At 39.9% G+C, this 20,067-nt stretch overlaps 3 protein-coding genes across 7 annotated transcripts in view; 1 reads left to right on the forward strand and 2 right to left on the reverse strand.

Annotated features, from left to right (window-relative positions):
• Positions 1–4,252: 4,252 nt before the first annotated feature.
• On the forward strand, positions 4,253–5,428 carry LOC125488957. Its single transcript, XM_048623077.1, has one exon. It carries the CDS (start codon positions 4,385–4,387, stop codon positions 5,426–5,428), a length of 1,044 nt encoding a protein of 347 aa, XP_048479034.1. The 5' UTR covers positions 4,253–4,384.
• Positions 5,429–9,298: 3,870 nt separating this feature from the next.
• Positions 9,299–13,228, reverse strand: LOC105393927. Its single transcript, XM_048623078.1, has 4 exons — positions 12,443–13,228; positions 11,995–12,352; positions 10,247–11,716; positions 9,299–9,303 (listed from the first exon to the last, which is right to left on the reverse strand). The coding sequence occupies exons 3-4, from the start codon at positions 11,340–11,342 to the stop codon at positions 9,299–9,301; spliced, it is 1,101 nt and encodes a 366-aa protein (XP_048479035.1). The 5' UTR covers positions 11,343–11,716; positions 11,995–12,352; positions 12,443–13,228.
• A 5,077-nt stretch (positions 13,229–18,305) lies between these two features.
• Positions 18,306–20,067, reverse strand: part of LOC105383085 — a 31,545-nt gene continuing 29,783 nt past the window's right edge. For all 5 annotated transcript variants that reach the window (XM_048623024.1, XM_048623023.1, XM_048623022.1 and 2 more), the window contains 2 exons: positions 19,720–19,846; positions 18,306–18,403 (listed from right to left, as the gene is read on the reverse strand). In XM_048623024.1, the coding sequence (XP_048478981.1) occupies positions 18,399–18,403; positions 19,720–19,846 (132 nt within the window). In that variant the 3' untranslated portion in view covers positions 18,306–18,398. The remainder of the gene's footprint in view (positions 18,404–19,719; positions 19,847–20,067) is intronic.

The raw sequence follows: 20,067 nt of genomic DNA on the forward strand, positions 1-20,067 counted from the left end.
AGAGATGCGGGTTCGAATCCCGGCGCTGACATGCTTTAAAGCCGCGTACACACCGGGCCAACGAACGCCAACGGTTATCCCAACGATGGATATTTATCATAAGCCGCGTACACACCGGGCCAACGAACGCCAACGAACGTTTTTCGTTGACCTTCGTTGCTGCAATCTGCCCTATATTATGTATGATAAATATCCAACGTTGGGATAACCGCTGGCGTTCGTTGGGCGTTCGTTGGCCCGGTGTGTACGCGGCTATACATAATACATGGCAGGTGCAGCAACGAAGGCCAACGAAACCCGTTCGTTGGCCTTCGTTGGCCCGGTGTGTACGCGGCTTAACATACGCCGATGACTTTGAGGATTTGACCTCTACTACAAAAATTAATTTCCTAGCGCCATCTAGTCTAACAAATTAGAACTACGTGAACACGAAACAAAACTTTAGCTAAATATGTTTTTTTTTTTCAAATAATTAATATTGAGCTAGAAATTTAATAAACTTGAAGTTAACGAGTAGGTAACTATAGTCGTTTGCAATAGAATCCAACAATCATGTAAACAAATATGGCGGACTGACATTGACAGCGTATTGTTTATGCCCATAGTGATGTCATAGTGTCTAATTAGATTAAAAATATAAGCCATAGACTATAAAATAAAACTGATTATATATAAAAAAGTGTTTATTAAAACAAATTTAAATCTTCGTCTTCGTCATCATCACTATCAGAGGCGCGAGCATAGGATTCGATACTATTTTCGTTTTATCCTGAGTCGTGAGCACAAGTTTCGATCCTCCGTTAACGTTGCGTATCGTCAACTGTCACTGTCAAAATGTAAGGCAAAATTAGTTCCAAAAGTGACATTTGTTTTTTCCATATGTTAGGTGGAATTTCACCAAACTCTAAACGTATTTAGTAGCCTGTCATACGTCTGTCAGTTAGTACAAAATGTATTTAAAATTTGATTTAAATACGTTTAGCGTTTGGTAAAAGTGACCCTTCGTGTAGATTCGAAAATAGTATCGAATCCTATGCTCGCGACACTGTGCTCGGGCAACTGAAGTGTCGCCGGTGACCGTAATTATAAATGGAACCACTGTGTCATCGCTTGCCGTGTCTAAAATGCCGTCGAGCTTTTTCATTTCTTCCTCTTCCTTTTTTCGTTTTGGTTAATTATATTAAGCTCTTGAAAACAAAATTTTATTGTATTCAAATAATATTAAATTAAAATAATTTATTAAATTAAAAATAAAAGATAACCTCAGATTACGATAAACACTAACTTTTCAATGACTTATAGAGTTCGATGAGTAAAAAACTAAGATGACAGCTTGTCAAATACTTCGAAATTTTTACGTTACAAATGTTTTAACAAATTTAACTTATAAATACAAGTTAAATCGTGTTGAAGATAATGTGAAAACAATGGTGTCGCCACTTATCTTTTAATATATTTACTTTCATAATTTTCGCAAGGTTTCGATCCTAAAATCCTTTTCCCTATTTCCGCTTATGTCGTGCACCGCAACGCTACGTGTGGCAACACTGTCTGCGCCACCCACAGACAATCAGTTCCGAAAACGAATTCATGGCCGCCGTCGCGCTAAGTTATTCGCGATTGAACTTATTTTCAAAATAGACGATTGGCTAGTTGCTAAAGTCTTCCGCTTCTTCTTTATTCGTGGTGAACCGCTAACCGAAGAATATCAGTGTGTGTGTTGAGTGCTGCAGTGCTTTGGATTGCTCTGATCTCTGATCGATCGAGCACGTGGCGCCAGGCGAGGGTCTGGAAGCCGGCCGCCTTTTCCTGGTCTCCTGAACTGCCTCCAGCGACCAGGTAGGTGCACGACACTTCATCAACCCTTTCCCTCGGTGAGACACCTTGCTGTAGTTTCTTTTATTTTTTTTTCCTATCGAAGGGACTCCGGCTTAGCGGCGTTACCATGTGGTCCTTCGACCCGCGATTACTATTTCCCCGCCCCTATTAGGTCACCTATTAGGAGAAAACCGCCCTTTTTAGCTTATTTCAAAGCTAAAAAGTGAACTTAAGCTAGTGCGCACGCGGCGCACTGCATAGGTTATTTACCTAACCGCTTTTTATCGACATACATTGTACGCTTTCCAAAAACGTAATAATCATATAATCATCTCGCTTCAAATACACATAAAGTATTATCCCGCTATTAGTAGTTAGGGCTACTGTACTTAAATAGGTCACGCATTTTTACGCTTGCTGCAATAATAGGCATAAGAAGGTAGACTCACATTCACTCGCCGCCGCGCCGGCGCGGCGCCATATTCAATCGCGTTATCAAGTTATCATTCCAATTGTACACCCACATTCCTGTGATTGTTTAATTTGTTTGTTCATTTTATTTTCCGACTTCACGATGTCGAAAGCATCAAAACCGCATAATGAAAAAGATTCGGTGCAACATAATTATGAACTCGCGACACTGCAAGCAAAACGTAATGCTTTATTCGAGTGTTTACAATACGCGTTTGATTTATCTACCGAAATAAATAAAGGGAACGAGGAGAGAGAAGCTTTTCTCGATGCGAGTATTAATGTAGATACAATTCGTTCAGATTTCCAAAAAGTGTTAGATCAGTACAACAGCTGTTTAATGTCCAATGACCCTACTGCCAAGCCAGATTATAAATCGCTAGTTTCTTTCGAACAGCTGTACTGTCGCGTAAAACGCTTGGTTGCGTCATGTACCGTAGTCACGAAAACTACCCAAAATAATGATTGTTTTCCACAAAAAAGTAAAATTAATTTACCGCCTATCGAGTTGATGAGCTTTAATGGTGACATTCGCCAATGGCCACTATTTTATGCCAATTTTAAATCTACTATTCACGACAATAAGTCCCTCTCAGATCATGAGAAACTTCATTATTTGCTAGGTAAATTAACAGGCAAGGCCCAGGCCGCTTGTGCGGGCATTACGCCCTCCGCTGAAAATTATAAAACGTTATTTGATACCCTAGTAAATAGGTATGAAGATAAGCGCACGCTAGCAGCTACCTATTTACAACAATTAATGGAATTCAAACCGCTGTCGTCGATTTCTGCGAGTAATTTGGATTTCTTTAATGACCGATTTGTTAACGCAGTACGCGCCCTAAAGAATCTAAAGTTAACAGACTTACAAGACTTCATATTTTTGCAAACTGCCTTAACTAAATTAGATCCTGATACCGTGCGTACTTTTGAGAATAGTAATAATAATCAGTCTGAAATTCCAACCTTTGATAAGCTCGTTGAGTTCTTGGATAATCAAACTAAAATATTACAGCGCGCACCGACCACTGCGGCCGCCGGTGGTGGCGCTGCATCAGCATCACGATCGGCTGTTCGCCCTAGATCTAATAACAAAAACCCGCCGCCTCACTACAATGCGTACGTTAGTACCGTCGACTCTAATTCCGCTCATAAGTGCTTATGTACAAACATTGTACATCATCATTTGTTCAAATGTCCCGAATTCCATAAAATTTCTCCTCACGAGCGTTTTCAAGCCGCGAAGAATTTAAATGGCTGTATAAATTGCCTAAGTACGAAGCATAAGATTGCTTCCAGTCAGTCCGCTTCGGGATGCCGAGTGTGTAAACAAAAACACCACTCGCTATTACATTTTAATCGAGAGTCGAATCCGTCACCCGCTTTACAGAACTTAACCACTGTGCCACCGCGCGCCGCGGTCATTGACTCGGTTGGTGGCGGCGGCGGCGGCGGTGCATCGCTTACGTCACAGCCAGCTGATGCGAAATCATCCGTTCCCGCGCAAGCGGACGTCGCGTTGTGTTCGACGTTCATTGCTGCTCCGCGTCCTTGCGTGCTTAATGCCGCTGCCGCTCAAAGTAGTACGCCGCAATGTAATACGCCTACTACTGTTTTGCTCGCTACCGCTATGGTAGCTACGTACGATAGTAAGGGTAATAAACAATTTGTAAGGGTTTTGCTGGATTCTGCATCGCAAAGTCACTTCATTACCAGCGAATGTTGTGATCGTTTGGGGTTACGGCAGAATACCATTCAACGTACTACTGTGAGGGGCTTCGGGGGAACGGAGAGGGCATCCCACGGGACAGTAGACTTACAGTTTTTCTCGCGCTTTAATAATAACATAAAATACAAAATCAATTCTTTAGTTGTTGATAAGATTACTGACAACTTACCTACCGCTTATGTCGACTCCACCGCCCTGCCATATCTTAATAAAATAGCATTGGCAGATGACCATTTCGCTACGCCCAACAAAATCGATGTTTTGATTGGTGCTTCGCTGTTTCCGCATTTGATTCTTCCCGACGACGTGGTCTCCAGTGGACCATCGGGGCCGCCCGCTATTCATACAGTGCTAGGCTACGTACTCATGGGAGTCGTGCCTGCGCTCGCCGCCCGCCCAGCATGCGTGACGTCATGCTGCGCCATAGTGCCACAGCAGCCTATGGATCATTTAATTACCCGCTTCTGGGAACTGGAAGAAGTCCCCGGCTCGCCCGTTCAGCACCCCACGGATGTTGAATGTGAACATTTTTACCGCTCGACTACGGAACGTGACCCCGTGACCGGCCGTTACACTGTAGCTCTCCCGTTTGATAAAGACGTGTTTTTACTTGGGGACTCCTATAACATTGCTCGCAAACGTTTTTTGTGTTTGGAGAAGAAGCTCGAGGCTTCTCCCGAGCTTCGTGCCGCTTACGATGACGTCATTAAGGACTATATTTCCAAAGGTTATGTGGAGCCACTGACCGTTCCCCCGCAGGCGTCATCGGACGATTTGTCCCCGAGCTATATAATCCCGCACCATGGTGTCCTCCGCGAGGACAAGTCCACCACGAAGCTGCGCCCCGTGTTAGATGCAAGTTGCAAGACTTCATCCGGTGTCTCGCTAAACGAGGTGCTGCACAGTGGGCCAAATTTACAAGGGGACTTGTTTAAAATTATTTTAAATTTTCGCCTACACGCTGTAGCGATGACCGCTGATTGCAAACAGATGTTTCTGCAGATTATGCTTCGCGAATCTGATAGACGCTATCAGAGAATTTTATATCGTTTTAATCCAAACGATCCTCTGGTTCTATATCAATTTAATAGAGTATGTTTCGGTTTAAAGTCAAGTCCCTTCCACGCGCTCCGCACTGTGCAGCAGCTCGTCGACGATGACGGCGCCGAGTATCCCCGCGCGGCGGAGATCGTCCCGTCCTGCCTGTATATGGACGATATCGCCTTTTCTGTTGATACAGAACAGGAGGCGGTGGACGCAGCAAAACAGCTGATTCAAATGTTCAAGGGTGCCCAGTGGGATCTTGTTAAATGGAACAGTAATTCACAATACGCACTCAATGAGTTGCCCGCTTCGCACAAGATACCCTTGAGGTTGAATTCGACAAGGCTACAGAGCATAAAATATTAGGACTCGGTTGGTCTACTGATAATGACGACTTTTATTTTAAAATCGACCCTCCTGATTTGGACTCAGTGTGTACCAAACGCACCATAATGTCAACGATCGCCCGACTTTGGGACAGAATGGGTTTCGTCGCGCCAACTGTATTGGTAGCTAAGTTATTAATTAAGAAACTATGGCAGCTGAAGGTGGATTGGGACGAAGTCCCGCCCGACCAGGTAGTAAGGCTTTGGCGACAATTTTGTCGCGAACTGCCGGCGCTTAATGAGATAAAAATCCCTCGTTGTCTCAGCGTCGCGACTGGTTGCGAGGTGACCTTGGTAGGGTTCGCAGATGCTAGTGAGCAGGCGCAAGGCGGCGTTGTGTACGTGCACGTCGCTTCTCCGTCGGGTAATGTGGTCCGCCTTCTCTGCGCGAAGTCCAAGATAGCACCCACCCCGCCCCATACGATTGCTCGTATGGAGCTTTGCGCAGTTCTTTTACTGTCGAAATTATTACGCTCAGTACTTGAAACGTATAATTCCCGCATTCCAATTAGGGTCCGCGCCTACACAGATTCCAAGGTTGCGCTTTATTGGATAAAAAATTCGCCTCACCGTTGGCAAACATTTGTTGCCAACCGTGTTATTAAAATAAATGAAAATGTATCCGCTGAAAACTTTCATCACGTCGCGGGGACAGACAACCCGGCCGACTGCCTGTCGCGCGGCGTCGACCCCTCTAAACTGAAAGCCCATCCGCTGTGGTTTAACGGGCCGTCCTGGCTAGCATCGAATGCTTCACAGTGGCCTTCCTTTGATGAAGTTAACGATTCCACTTTAAACGTCGTTCCCGAGCAAAGGAACCTAGTTCACGCTGTTTTGACACCTGCTGACGAGTGTAGTATTTGTGAGGGGCTGGTAAATTAAACTCACATATAAATTCGTTTTAAGTGGACTGTATTCAAATAATTATTTAATTTGGCTAGGCTAAGTACATGAGAAGTTAATGCGACCGCGGTAATGAGGTAACTGAACTTAATCTATAGCTACTTACAGATACTAACATATATGCTATACATCTGTTTACTATAGCTAGCTATGTAGGTATAAATCTATATGTGCGTTTCGTACATAATTGCGCCCAACGGCAAAGATATATCCTAATGACTTTACATGAAAAAATTAACACCTATACCCATGTGATAGTGATAACAAACAATTTAGAAACTTTGATTGAACCAATGTATAACTATTTAAGCAACTACTTAATTTAAACACATGGAGTAAGACATTAACGACACCTTATCCTATAATAATAGTTAATAACTACAGTTAAGTAATGTTACATATCTATCTACGCAGATTACATTGACTAACATTGCTCACACAAAATTAGCAAGTACACACAGGTAGACACAATCATGCATTCATAAATTTTATTAAGACACATTAATAGTTATGTACTTATAACAGGTATATGTGTGAACTGACCAACCAGTTACACCAACAAATTTGTGACTGCAACCTATTTGTGCAAGTGAATAACTTAGATAATTAATTTAACTATGTTTAAAGTAACTGTAACAGAATACGAGTAACATGTATTAAACTTATATTTTTATTAATCACACTGCATTTTATTGACCTTTACCTAAAAGAACTTACTTATGTTTACAAATACATTTATTTACTATGGCATATCATATCTTTACATGCATTTAGATAGATAGGTAACACATCATCAGTAAACATAAATGGGAAATATGTACAAGTATAATGAAATACAGCAATGTACCTAGGTACATTTTAACTTTACACCTGAACAGTAAAGACACAAATTTTAAGTTTAATAACAATTGTAAGTCTTAAGATAAACTACTGTAACCTATTTAGCCACATCATTATATTGCTTTAATACAAACTAAACAAGTTTTACAATGTAAATTAGTTGAGTAAGGCGAGCCCAATGAGCACCACAATGGAACCACCACGTTCCAGGCTTATTTATCGATAGGTAGTACACATACTTTGGTAACACTTGTCCGTATCACAGTACCTTTTGTTGTTTTGACTGACAATGCCCTAACTTTGCCATCTGAACCTGGGAACGTTTCAACAACACGTGCCATTGGCCAACTCAAAGGAGGAATGTTATCACTCCTCAATAAAACTAATGTTCCTACTTCGATATTAGGAAGAGAATTCTGCCACTTAGGCCTATTTTGCAACTGTACTAAGTACTGCTTGGACCACAACTTCCAAAAACTTTGCACCATTTGGGTACACTGTCTCCAGAATGACAGCCGATTGGTAGGTATATAAGTAACATCTGGGTCTGGAATGAACGATAGGGGAGCACCCGTTACAAAATGACCAGGTGTTAAGTACGACATGTCATTTGTATCAGCTGTTTGCAGGGCAGTTAATGGTCGTGAGTTTAAGACTCCTTCGACTTGAACAACGACAGAATTTAACTCTTCGTAGGTAAGTACCTGATTTCCTACTACTCTCTTCAAGTGATACTTAGCACTCTTTATACCACTTTCCCAAAGACCACCGAATATTGGGCTATAACTAGGTATAAAACTAAATTGAATACCTATTTGTGAAGCATAATTAATTACACTGTTTTGGTGATCAACATTGTTATGTAATTTATATAATTCGCTGAGTTGAGTATTAGCTGACCTAAACGTAGCAGCATTGTCGCAGTAAATTACTGATGGTTTATTTCGCCTGGAAATAAATCTTTTCAGACATTGAAGGAAGCTTTCTGTAGTCATATTAGATACTAATTCTATATGTATCGCTTTCGTAGTGAAGCACACAAATAAGACAATGTAAGCCTTATAAATCAAAGGTTTCCTTACTCGATGTAATTTGACTGAAAATGGACCACCATAATCTATTCCTACTATTTCAAATACACGGTTTGGATTGACCCTGTCAGCCGGTAAAGAACCCATAAGCTGTTGTGACGTTTCAGCTTTCAGCCTAAAACATATAACACACTTGTGTATAACCTTTTTAACTTCCCGTAAGCCATTTGAAATATAGTATCTCTGACTCAAGCTTGCTAATAATAATTTTTGTCCAGCATGCATTAATAGCTTGTGCTCATTTAATATTATTAATTGAGTAATGACAGACCCTTTTGGCAATATAATTGGATGTTTTTTAAAGAACGGAACATCGGCATGCTGAAGCCTTCCAGACACTCTTAATAGTCCAAAACTATCTACAAACGGATTCACCTGTCTTAAATTAGACTTAATTGGCTTGTCAGCACTTAATGCACCTAACTCAGGAGCAAAATGCGTTTTTTGATCCTGCCTAATAATTACCTTTAGAGCAAAGTCTAGCTCTTTGCATGATATCTGTGACAGAAGCCTATCTTCTTTCTTTGTTCTACAGTTGTTATAGAATCTATAAATTAATGCTACTATTCTCGTTAGCGTATGAATACTCGAGTATTGAGATAACAAGTTAAACTCATCTTCCTGCACACACGCAGTATTGCAATTTTTTATCTCGGGCACCTCTGTAGGTATATCTATATCTTCACAAGTATGTGAGTAATTCGCACTTGTTAAGAATGATGGCCCGTGAAACCATAACTCATTATTTTGCAATAAATGAGGCTTCACACCCCTAGAAAGACAATCTGCAGGGTTATCAGAGGTGTTCACATACAACCACGAAATGCCTTTTGTTAATTCTTTTATAAATTTGACTCGGTTTGCTACATAAACAGTTAGTTTTATAGGTTCTGTATCTAACCATGCTAGTACTATCTTAGAGTCAACATATAGATACACTCTTATGTTGAATTTTGACTTCAAAAATTTAACAATCCTTTTAGTAAGTGTTGCAAGCAATAATGCACTGTTAAGCTCTAGCCTAGGAGTGCTCAATGGTTTGATGGGATTAATTCTCGATTTAGAGCATAAAAGATTAATCTTAACATTACCATGCTCGTCTATGGTACGTATATATAAACAACATCCATATGCCTTGTGTGATGCGTCAGCAAATCCAATCAACTCAATCAATTTGACATTATGTGTATTTATGTTTCTATGGATTACTATATTTGTCATATTTAAATTATGAACAAATTCCCTGAACTGTTGATTTAATTCAATTGAAAGTAAGCAATCCCAATAAATTTTTAACAAGAACGTTTGCTGCATTATAAGTTTTGCCATAACTATAATTGGTCCCACAAGACCAAGTGGGTCATACAACGTACTGAGAATGCTTAAGGCCTTTCTTTTAGTGTATGAATCTAATAATTCTTGTTGTTGACAGCTTATAGAAAGCGTATCAGTATTCACATTGTACTTAAGCCCCAATGTTTTAACAAATGCAGTCTCATTTTTTCCTAACTCCAATTCAGTAAGGTTAAGCTCGGCTTGTGGAATATTTTGTAATAATTCACTATTGTTGGAACACCACTTATGCAATTGGAACCCGCCCAAGGCAAGCAGCTCAATTAATTGTTCTTTGATTTTACCTAATTCTTCTAAGCTATTGCTAGAAGCTGTTATGTCATCAACAAATGTATTGTTAAGCAACATATCGGAACCTAAAGGATACTTATCCTTATATCTATGTGCTAATTCGTTTAGGCATCTCGTTGCTAAGTAATTCGAACTTTTTAATCCATATGTAATTGTTAATAATTGAATACATTTAATTCTTTCTTGTGGGCTACTACGCCATAGTATGTTCTGAATTGAGCATTGTGATGGATCAAGTTTAATGTTTCTGAACATCTTTTTTATGTCAGTTACTAAGACAAATTTATGCAATCGAAATAATATTAATATATTAAACAAACTGTTTTGCACACAAGGTCCATTTAACATTAAGTCATTTAATGAAATTTTTCGATCGGTCTGCATTGAACCGTCGAAAACTACCCTTAACCGCGTAGTTTTACTACCTTCATTAATCACAGGGTGATGAGACAGAAAATATACAGGATCCTCTTCTAAATTGTAACTTTCAATATCAACATATTTCGCATGCCCAAGCGAAACATATTCATCAATAAATTGTTTATATTGCTGAAAAAGCAACGGATCCTTTAAAAACCTTTTTTCTAAGTTATAGAACCTCTGTAAGGCTCGAGATAAAGAATTACCCAGCCTGACTTCATTAAACTCTTGCTTTAAAGGTAGCTTTACCTGAAATTTACAGTCTTCTAGCTGGACTGACTCCTGAAACATTGTTTCTGCTAGTTCCTGCTCAGATGAAGCCTCCTTATAAATCTGCGGCACCTGCTCGCACCGCCACAGCTGTTTGAGTGAGCTATCAATAGATGTAAGAGTGTCATCGACCTCACGTGACCTAATTTCATTGTCAAGGTTACAAAAGTTGCTAACAGCTGTTATCTGTTGTGACGTGGTGGCCGGGCTTCGTTGTAACGGTAATTGTCCTGCCACAACATAACCAAAACGCGTGTCATGTAAATATAACCCGCCAGGAATTATTGGCAATTGTTCACGCAAAAGAATTTTGAAAAATATATCACAACCCAATAAAATTGATATTGGTTCACTTTTATTGAAATCCCTGTCAGCTAACTTGATGTGAGTCGGTATGTTTAAGCTACCAATATCTACATCAAATTGTGGTAAATCGCAAGTTATTTTTGAAACAATGCAACATGTTAGCTTTAAGCTGTAATCATTATTTTCAGAATATATTGTAAACTTAGCCTTCTTTGCAGTTTTGTTTTTCCCTTGACATATGCCACTAATTATAGTTTGCTCATCTTTTAATTCACAACTAATTTGATCAGCTAAATCTGATGAAATGAATGATATTTGACTACCTGAGTCACATAAAGCCTTGGCATAAACCGTATTGCCAAGCTTATCTACTAAACCTACCTTAATAGTTGGTAGTAATATATTGCCATATTGGCCCATTGATACCGATACCTGCTTAGGTATTTCTGGTACATTATCTACGTGTAATAACGTATTATGACGCTCCTTACATATGCTACACTTGAATGCAAAGAAACACTTTCTATTGTTATGCTGATTTAAGCAAAGTGAACACAACTTATTATTTTGAATAAACAGCACACGTTCAGTTGGCAAAGCTAATTGAAACTTTTGACATTGATACAACTTGTGATATTTAGACTTACAGAAGTCGCAGCATCTTGTGCTGGAGCTGGTGGTACTCCCTGTGGTGGTCACGAGGCTCGCTCCGTGGCTCTTGTTCACTACTCGGGTAGGGTGAGCATGGCTATGGCCAGCCTCAGCCACGGTCTCAAGAATGGTTGCACGTTGCTCTAAAAAGTTTAGAAAATAATCTAGCTTAGGCAATGTATTTTGTTTAAGCTCTGAATGAAAAAACCTAAACGTGCCCTGATCAATTTTCCTTTGCAAAATGGAAATTATAATTAAATCCCAGGATTGAACAGGTACATCAAGTGTTTGTAAGGCAGCTATGTGTTGTTTTGTTTGTGAAACAATGTTTCTTAGCATTGAGGCTGAGCACTTATTTATTTGCTGTATATCTAAAATTGATGAGATGTGAAAGTTAATGATTCTAAGCTTATTGTCATACCTTTCAGCCAGCAAGGATAAAGCTAGTGAGTAATTAGCATCAGATAGGCTTAGGTGTTTCACCAGTTCAGCGGCATCTTGTTCGAGCAATGATTTTAAATAGAAAAATTTGTCGCATTGTGACAAACGGCCATCTTGATCAATTACACTTTTAAATAATGAGATAAAACTGTGATAATCACCCACCTGTCCGCTGAACCTCGGTATTTCTATCCTGGGCAACTTAGTCAGGTTGCTGCTGCTGGTAGATGGTTTACCAACCTCACAATTTGTACCAGGAGTCAATTTTTCATTAATGGCAGCCATTATTGCAAAGTATTGATTTTCGATGCGCTCGAAATCCTCGCAATTTTGTGAATCTAGAACAGATATATCTATATTTAAATCACAATATTGTTGGAAGGTTTGGACCAACAATTCCTTTTTAACCTTCAATTGTTCAAGCGTACCTTTATTAAACTCGGTTTCATTACTAATGAAATTATACAATCTTGTAATTGTGCCTTTTAACTGGCCTCTCGCAGCTATCAGCCTTTTTAAGTCTTGTTCCATTATGAACTTTTTACTAATAAAACTATTAAATAGTAATAATTGTAGTGATTAATCACGAATCACTTTACAAAAAAATACTTGTTGCGCCCACGACACAACGAGGTTACAAAATAAAATACAAATGGCGCAGATTCGGCAGCAGCTTATTCTAGTCTATGGTGCAGATGGCACCACTGAGCAATGGATGGCACACGAAACTTGCACGAAACTCGGAATAATAACTAGGTAGCCAGACGAAACTCGGAAACACGTATTGAAGTTGGTTCCGCTAGCCAATGAGAGACTACGATGCGGCGCGGCGAGTGTCCACGAAGCAACACGAAGTGCATGAACGAACGATTCCGAAGCCTCACGACCAGCAGGAGACGGAAACTGCGTCAACGCCAACCGCTATAATACGTATTTATGTGCAACGCCTTGTACTTTTGGTATTTTAATTTAATGATTATATAGATGAATATGCTACACTAGGTGCACTTCACAATGTCCACAATGCTAATTGAGCATGCGAAATCAAACACTACGCGCGATTGATTTATAATTCCGACCACAGTTCTTCGGTAGGTTATACTTAGGTAACCTATATAAACGTCCTTGTCGCACTTAATGTTCCAGCGAATAGCACCGGCAACACCAATGTCCCGGGACAGAGACTGTGAAGGTCCGTATAGATGAAGCACTGTATAGCAGCCCCCCTATATACCCCGCTGCTTCTCGTTCCTCGTCATGGACCAAACTCCTACGAATAATCGTTTATATATGTAGGGTTTTAAAACTATTACCACGCCGCGAACCTACGTGTATTACCGCTACTGACTTGGAGTACGCAGAAACAAAATTGCTGCAAATACTCCAAAACAAACATTTTAAAGATGAGTTATTAAATATTAAAAATGACTTGCCTGTTTCCCCGGTGCTTAATAAATTAAGACCGTTTTTACACAACGACCTAATCCGAGTTGGCGGGCGACTCTCCAATTCCGATTTAGATTTCGATAATCAACACCCGGTACTTCTGCCTCGTGATGATCACGCGGTTAACCTGATAATACAATATTATCACAAAAAATATTTGCACGCAGGGCCAGAGTTGCTCCTGTCATTACTTCGCCAGAAGTACTGGATTCTATCTGCTCGGCGCGTAGTGCGGAGGATAGTGCACCAATGCAATGTTTGCTTTCGCGCGCGCCCGCGTCCGACTTATCCGCTGATGGCTGACTTGCCCGACTGTCGCACGAAGCAAGTTACGAAGCCATTCACCCACACAGGTTGTGACTACGCAGGGCCTATCGCTTACACTCCTGTTCGTCGCCGTGGAGCTAAGGCTATGAAGGCCTATATTTGCGTCTTCACATGTCTTACCACTCGCGCACTACATATTGAGGTAGCGACTGACCTGAGCACCGCCAGTTTTTTGGCCGCTTTAAAGCGTTTCTTGTCCCGCCGAGGCCCGGTAAAGGTCATGCATTCTGATAGGGGAACTAATTTTGTCGGCGCTAATTCTTACTTACGCGACCTTTACAAATTTCTAAACAGCGACGAATTCAGTTGCAGTCTCAAACAGGAGCTCACAGAAAACCGAATTGAATGGAAATTTAACTGCCCAGCCAGTCCACATTTCGGGGGGTGCTGGGAGAGCATGGTGAAGGTGGTAAAGAATCACCTATTTAAAGTGATTGGTCAACAGCTGCTTTCATATGAAGAGCTGGTTACTGTACTCGCTCAAATCGAGAGTGTACTCAATTCGCGGCCTCTTACTGTGCTCAGTGCGGACCCCGCTGAACCCGCCGCGCTGACGCCCAGCCATTTTCTTCATACCGCGCCTTTACTTTCGTTGCCCGCGGCTGAAGTGCATGACGACAACCTTAGCCTACTTCATAGGCACTCGTTGCTCGATAAACTCGTACAATCCTTTTGGAGGAGATGGAGAGTGGAATACTTACATGGCTTGCAGACTCGACAGAAATGGAATGTTCCATCCTCTGCTATTATACCTGGAACAGTTGTAGTTATCATAGACGATAACGCGCCTCCGCTTTCGTGGCCATTGGCGATTGTCGACAAAGTTCATCCTTCAAGGGATGGAGTAACACGGGTAGTTACTGTAAGGACTGCTAGGGGCACATACGCTCGCCCGGTTGTACGTTTATGTCCGCTCCCGTCACAATAAACCAGTGTTTTTCAACCTTTTTCATGACGCGACCCCCCTGGTATTGAAAAATATTTCGCGACCCCCTTGACCCTTCGGTTTTTTTTAACATGTAGGCATATAAATAACTATAAAAGGGGCCAAAAAAAAATTTGGGTTTTGTTTTATTGGCTACTAATATAGTCAAAGTATCTTATTAGTTATGTTAAATACAGGACGTTGCAAAAAGGGAATACTTAGCCGAAACCTACATGGTGCATCAAATGGTATATCTAAGACCAAAAATGAAATCAGAATTTCAAAACTCGCAAAAAAAACCCTTTTTGCAATACCCTGTATAATTCAATTCTGTTATTAGGGTGTTAGGGATTAATATTTTATCATGTACCTACTGTATAATAATTATGATAAAAATCCATTCTGTTATTATTAACAGCCTCTGGATTCACTTTGAAAAATCTGAGAGTTGTTAATGTAGAAGTAACTTAACGTTAATTTTGAAAACCATTATATTTTAATAATTTTAATATTATTTTCTGCACTCATTGGAAGCAAACATGACCTGAATCAATCAAAAAACCTTCTCAAGTGAGTGGGCAAGTAGGTAGTAGTAGGCAAGATGAAGTAAGAGTAGACTCGAGCTAATTGTATTCTTCTTCTGTATGAAGGTATCAACGAAAGATTTCTCTGGAAAACTACAGATTTTGGCCAGATTTAGTAGTAGTTTGCTGTAAAAATCCATGCTTGGAAGGATGGAGTAAAATGCTTATGAACGCTGATCTATCTAATAAAGAAATATTAATTAAATGAATTGGGACTAACATAACACTCTGGCGAAAAGTGGGTGCAGCAATGCACCTCTGCCTACCCCGCAAGGGAGTACATTAGTACAAGGCGTGAGTGCGTGTTTTTTTTAATTAAATGAATTATCTTTATGGTTTTTTTTTCACTAAAGTAGCCAATTTTTTCGACCTCTGGCGACCCCCCTACAGAAGCTTCGCGACCCCCCAGGGGGTCGCGACCCACAGGTTGAAAAACACTGCAATAAACAATACATTAGTATCTACCGCTGTAGTTTATAATTAGTTTTAGTTACCGCATTAGCTAGGCTATAATTTTGTCTCGTTTCACTTATGAATGTTTTTAAAGGTGACCCTTTAAGGGGGGAGGAAATGGTGTCGCCACCTATCTTTTAATATATTTACTTTCATAATTTTCGCAAGGTTTCGATCCTAAAATCCTTTTCCCTATTTCCGCTTATGTCGTGCACCGCAACGCTACGTGTGGCAACACTGTCTGCGCCACCCACAGACAATCAGTTCCGAAAACGAATTCATGGCCGCCGTCGCGCTAAGTTATTCGCGATTGAACTTATTTTCAAAATAGACGATTGGCTAGTTGCTAAAGTCTTCCGCTTCTTCTTTATTCGTGGTGAACCGCTAACCGAAGAATATCAGTGTGTGTGTTGAGTGCTGCAGTGCTTTGGATTGCTCTGATCTCTGATCGATCGAGCACGTGGCGCCAGGCGAGGGTCTGGAAGCCGGCCGCCTTTTCCTGGTCTCCTGAACTGCCTCCAGCGACCAGGTAGGTGCACGACACTTCATCAACCCTTTCCCTCGGTGAGACACCTTGCTGTAGTTTCTTTTATTTTTTTTTCCTATCGAAGGGACTCCGGCTTAGCGGCGTTACCAGACTATGTTCATAATTGATCGTCAAATGTATGTGATTACGGAGTAATCGTGACAATTTGGTTTGTTTACTTACATGATTGTTGGATTCTATTGCAAACGACTATACTTGGTAGGTACAGACTTACATGATATTTTGACATGTTATTTCGTTCTCAGGTTAAAACTTTTTAATGTCAGTATTACTAAAATACCAAACCCGAGTCATCATCATCATCATTATCATCATCATCAGCTGATGATGGACTCAGAAGATGGGTACTGGATCTCGAGGATGGTAAGCAGTAGACATACCGTCATTGAGCTCGTTGTAATCAGCTCAGCGAGACGATACTAGAAATGTGACTATATGGACCTGATGATGGACTCCGAAGGTGGGTACTGGATCTCGAGGATGGTAAGCAGTAGACATACCGTCATTGAGCTCGTTGTAATCAGCTCAGCGAGACGATACTAGAAATGTGACTATATGGACCTGATGATGGACTCCGAAGGTGGGTGCTGGATCTACAGCCACTGAATCTACAGCTCTCAAGACTGCGCCAATTATTAGGAACGGCAGCAGGAGAGGTCAAGTAAAACCATGAATGATTTATAACTAATACTATATTCAATTGTCCACAATAGTTATCTAGTCTAATTAGAACTAAATTTAGAGACGTCCGATATTAGGTAGGTACGTCGCGCCGAGAAGTGTGTAAGTCGTATGTAAGAAAATATAACCTATGCTTAATTCTACGTAATCGGAGGAATACAAATCTACGTCACTCGCGTGTCGCGTCACTAGGCATCGTCGTCCCCGATGCCGCGCCAGCACATATTCCCTGAGTGCATGGTCTGTACCCGTATCACGAAAATTCGAGCTAACGAATAGAATCGAATGCGAGTGCGACTATTGTCAACTTGACAGCACTTTCGAACACTTTTTACCTTTCGAATGAGTTTCGAAAAGAATGACCACAGAGTACATAATATTATTCTGACAATGACCTATGGAATGATAGCTGTCAAACTTTCGCAAATCTATACACCGCCATTTTGTTGTTGACAGGTTGACAGCACTATCGAATAGACTATCGAATAGAATGTGCTGCGTTTTTTCCGGATCGCTCTACTGGATGACGAGGCTGCGTAACATGCTAATAACAATAAACCATGACCAAATCGGTGATCAAATCCGGTATCCGGTATGAATTGAAGCTGTCATTTTAGTATGTAAACAAATAATTTTGTATGAAACGAACGCTTTGCCAACTAGATTGAGTCTAGTGAAAATTGAGACTGCAACTAGTTTTTATTAATCGGTGGGCCTTTCTGGCCCACTACCCAGGCAGAGGGGAACGTCGGCCTATTTCGTCTCCAGACCATTCATACTCAATGGCAAGCTCTAATGTAAGAGAAGTACCTGACCGTACAGTCAGCTGCATAAGTAGCTATACACTTTTGTATTGTACCTTGTCAATCTGAAACCGCCTATCCATCCATTGAAATATTGACGGTTCGTCAGTTTGACAAGGTACAAAAGTGTATAACGACTTATGCAGCTGACCGTACTCGTACCTGACTAACTACTTATGTATGTTCCTTGAGCCTTGAACTTGTATTACCACCAGCCATACCATACATAGTACCGATAGCCCGGCGGCGGGCAAAGGCATTAATATTTTTTTACTAGGAGGCGGATATAGGTAAGTAAGAACTTACATAATTACCTACACCAACTTTTGCCAGATACCAGAATGATACACACAATGATATACACAAGAAAATCTTAGTTATCAGCTGAACAAGCAAGGCTATAGTCCGGGGTCCTATACCTCTCCATTCCACAAGTCCACACCACTGAAATCTACTTCAGGCAACACTGCAATAGGTTATACTCAACTTATGAATTGTATGAATAGGTAAGTAAAAAAACACCGATTTTATGCTATGCATAATTTTATTATTTGCAGTTCAGATTAAATAATTATAAGTACTTATTTAATCTAGGGTTGATATTCGTGAATAGAGCCATCATTCTGTAACAAGAGAGTTCAGAGTTAAGTAAATAGGTAAAAAGAGGTTTGCAAAAGAGGTAAGTCAGTATATTTTATCTACTAAGGTCCAGAACACACTGAAAAACGCAAATGCAACTTAACTGCAACACTCAGGGTGTCAAATCTAGATTACCAGATTTTTCAAAAATAGAAGCTTTGATCGTCACGTACGTACAGTTCTCCCATATTAATAATGCGCATGCAAATCTTCGCAAACTGTCGTATTCCCGGAAACACCCGAATCATTGAATCCTTACAGCGTTAAACAAAGCACTTGCATTTTGATCCTTGTTCGAAAGAAATAGTAGTCAATATCATGTGACACATAATCGAAAACAATTTGGGCGGTCGGTGGCTGTCACCGATCAGTCAAAGGTCTCAAGGTCAAGATCAGTATTACTTTTGTGGAATTATTTATTATTTGTGTTATTTTTTTCAAATGTGAATTTAATTTCAACTTTAATTATTTTTGACGACGCCATATTATGAGGCACATTTAAGAATAAAATATACGTCACATTGATAGACTTCACTTTGCCAATAAAGCCACACCCAAAAGACCAAGTTTGTAATTGTAAAATTATTGTGAATGATCAGCGCTGTAAATACTTTTGAACTGAGATTTTAATGTAAACATTTTTATTAATGTGAAATAATCAGTGCTGTAAATACTTTTGAACTGAGATTTAAAATTTTTAATGTAAACCTGTGTTTGAAATCCATTTCTCCTTATAACCTAAATAAATATAAACCTTGTGTTATTCAAACCTTCTTTCATCCATCTTTACATCAGCTTCAGTAAGACACTTGAAAAGTACCTACTGTAACATTTTCGAAGTAAATTTTAATATTATGGAATATTATGAATTATCGAATTAAATTTCGTTACTGATAAATCAATTATCTCTTTTAGCACCAATTATATAATTCTACTAAAATTTCATGAAGAAAATGCACTTAACCACTCTAAATACATAATAGTTTTCTAACGCTCGGGAATACGGCCGTTGCCGAACAATGACGAAGATTTCTATGTGCATTATCAATTTTGGGGAACTGTAATTTTTTTACAATGTAGGTACCTACCTAGTGGTGAACGAAAACATCGTGAAGAAATTAGTTCCTAAAGGAATTATCTACATGCGCAAAACTTCCACTGAGAATAGCATAGAATATAGAGAATAGACCGTCTGGGTCGCCCCTTTTCCCTCAAGTCACAATACAATTTATCCTTTTCTAACGATAAATACCTACCTACTTATATACATTGAAGTAATTATTTCCATTATTCAACTTACCCAAAGATAGGGATAAAATCACTTCAGTATGAGGTTCACGTTCCTTAAATTTGAAGGTGGCAGAATAGTCGCCTGCATTCAACGTATCGAATTTTTCAATTGATACTTTAATTATTTTATCTTCCACCTGCAATATTTTATACATTGTTAGTTAGACTAGGGAATTCTCGAATAAAAATGAGCTTATACTTAGGAATCAGGAATAATGCCGAACAATAATTCTATTACAGAAACAATCTTTCAGTGAATCGACTGTTGTGGTCGTCGACAGAGCTTTCGACCAACTGTTCTATCGGAGAACGATTATTTCATGGAACCTAAATAGTGCTTTCAGAAAACCATGCTTTT

The sequence above is a fragment of the Plutella xylostella genome, chromosome 9 (genome assembly GCF_932276165.1).
Source record: "Plutella xylostella chromosome 9, ilPluXylo3.1, whole genome shotgun sequence".
Lineage (NCBI taxonomy): Eukaryota > Metazoa > Arthropoda > Insecta > Lepidoptera > Plutellidae > Plutella > Plutella xylostella.

Bases quoted from the DNA above. Each gene is read 5' to 3' on its own strand.
- LOC125488957 (XM_048623077.1), top strand. From the start codon at position 4,385: ATGGGAGTCGTGCCTGCGCTCGCCGCCCGCCCAGCATGCGTGACGTCA.
- LOC105393927 (XM_048623078.1), bottom strand. From the start codon at position 11,342: ATGGGCCAATATGGCAATATATTACTACCAACTATTAAGGTAGGTTTA.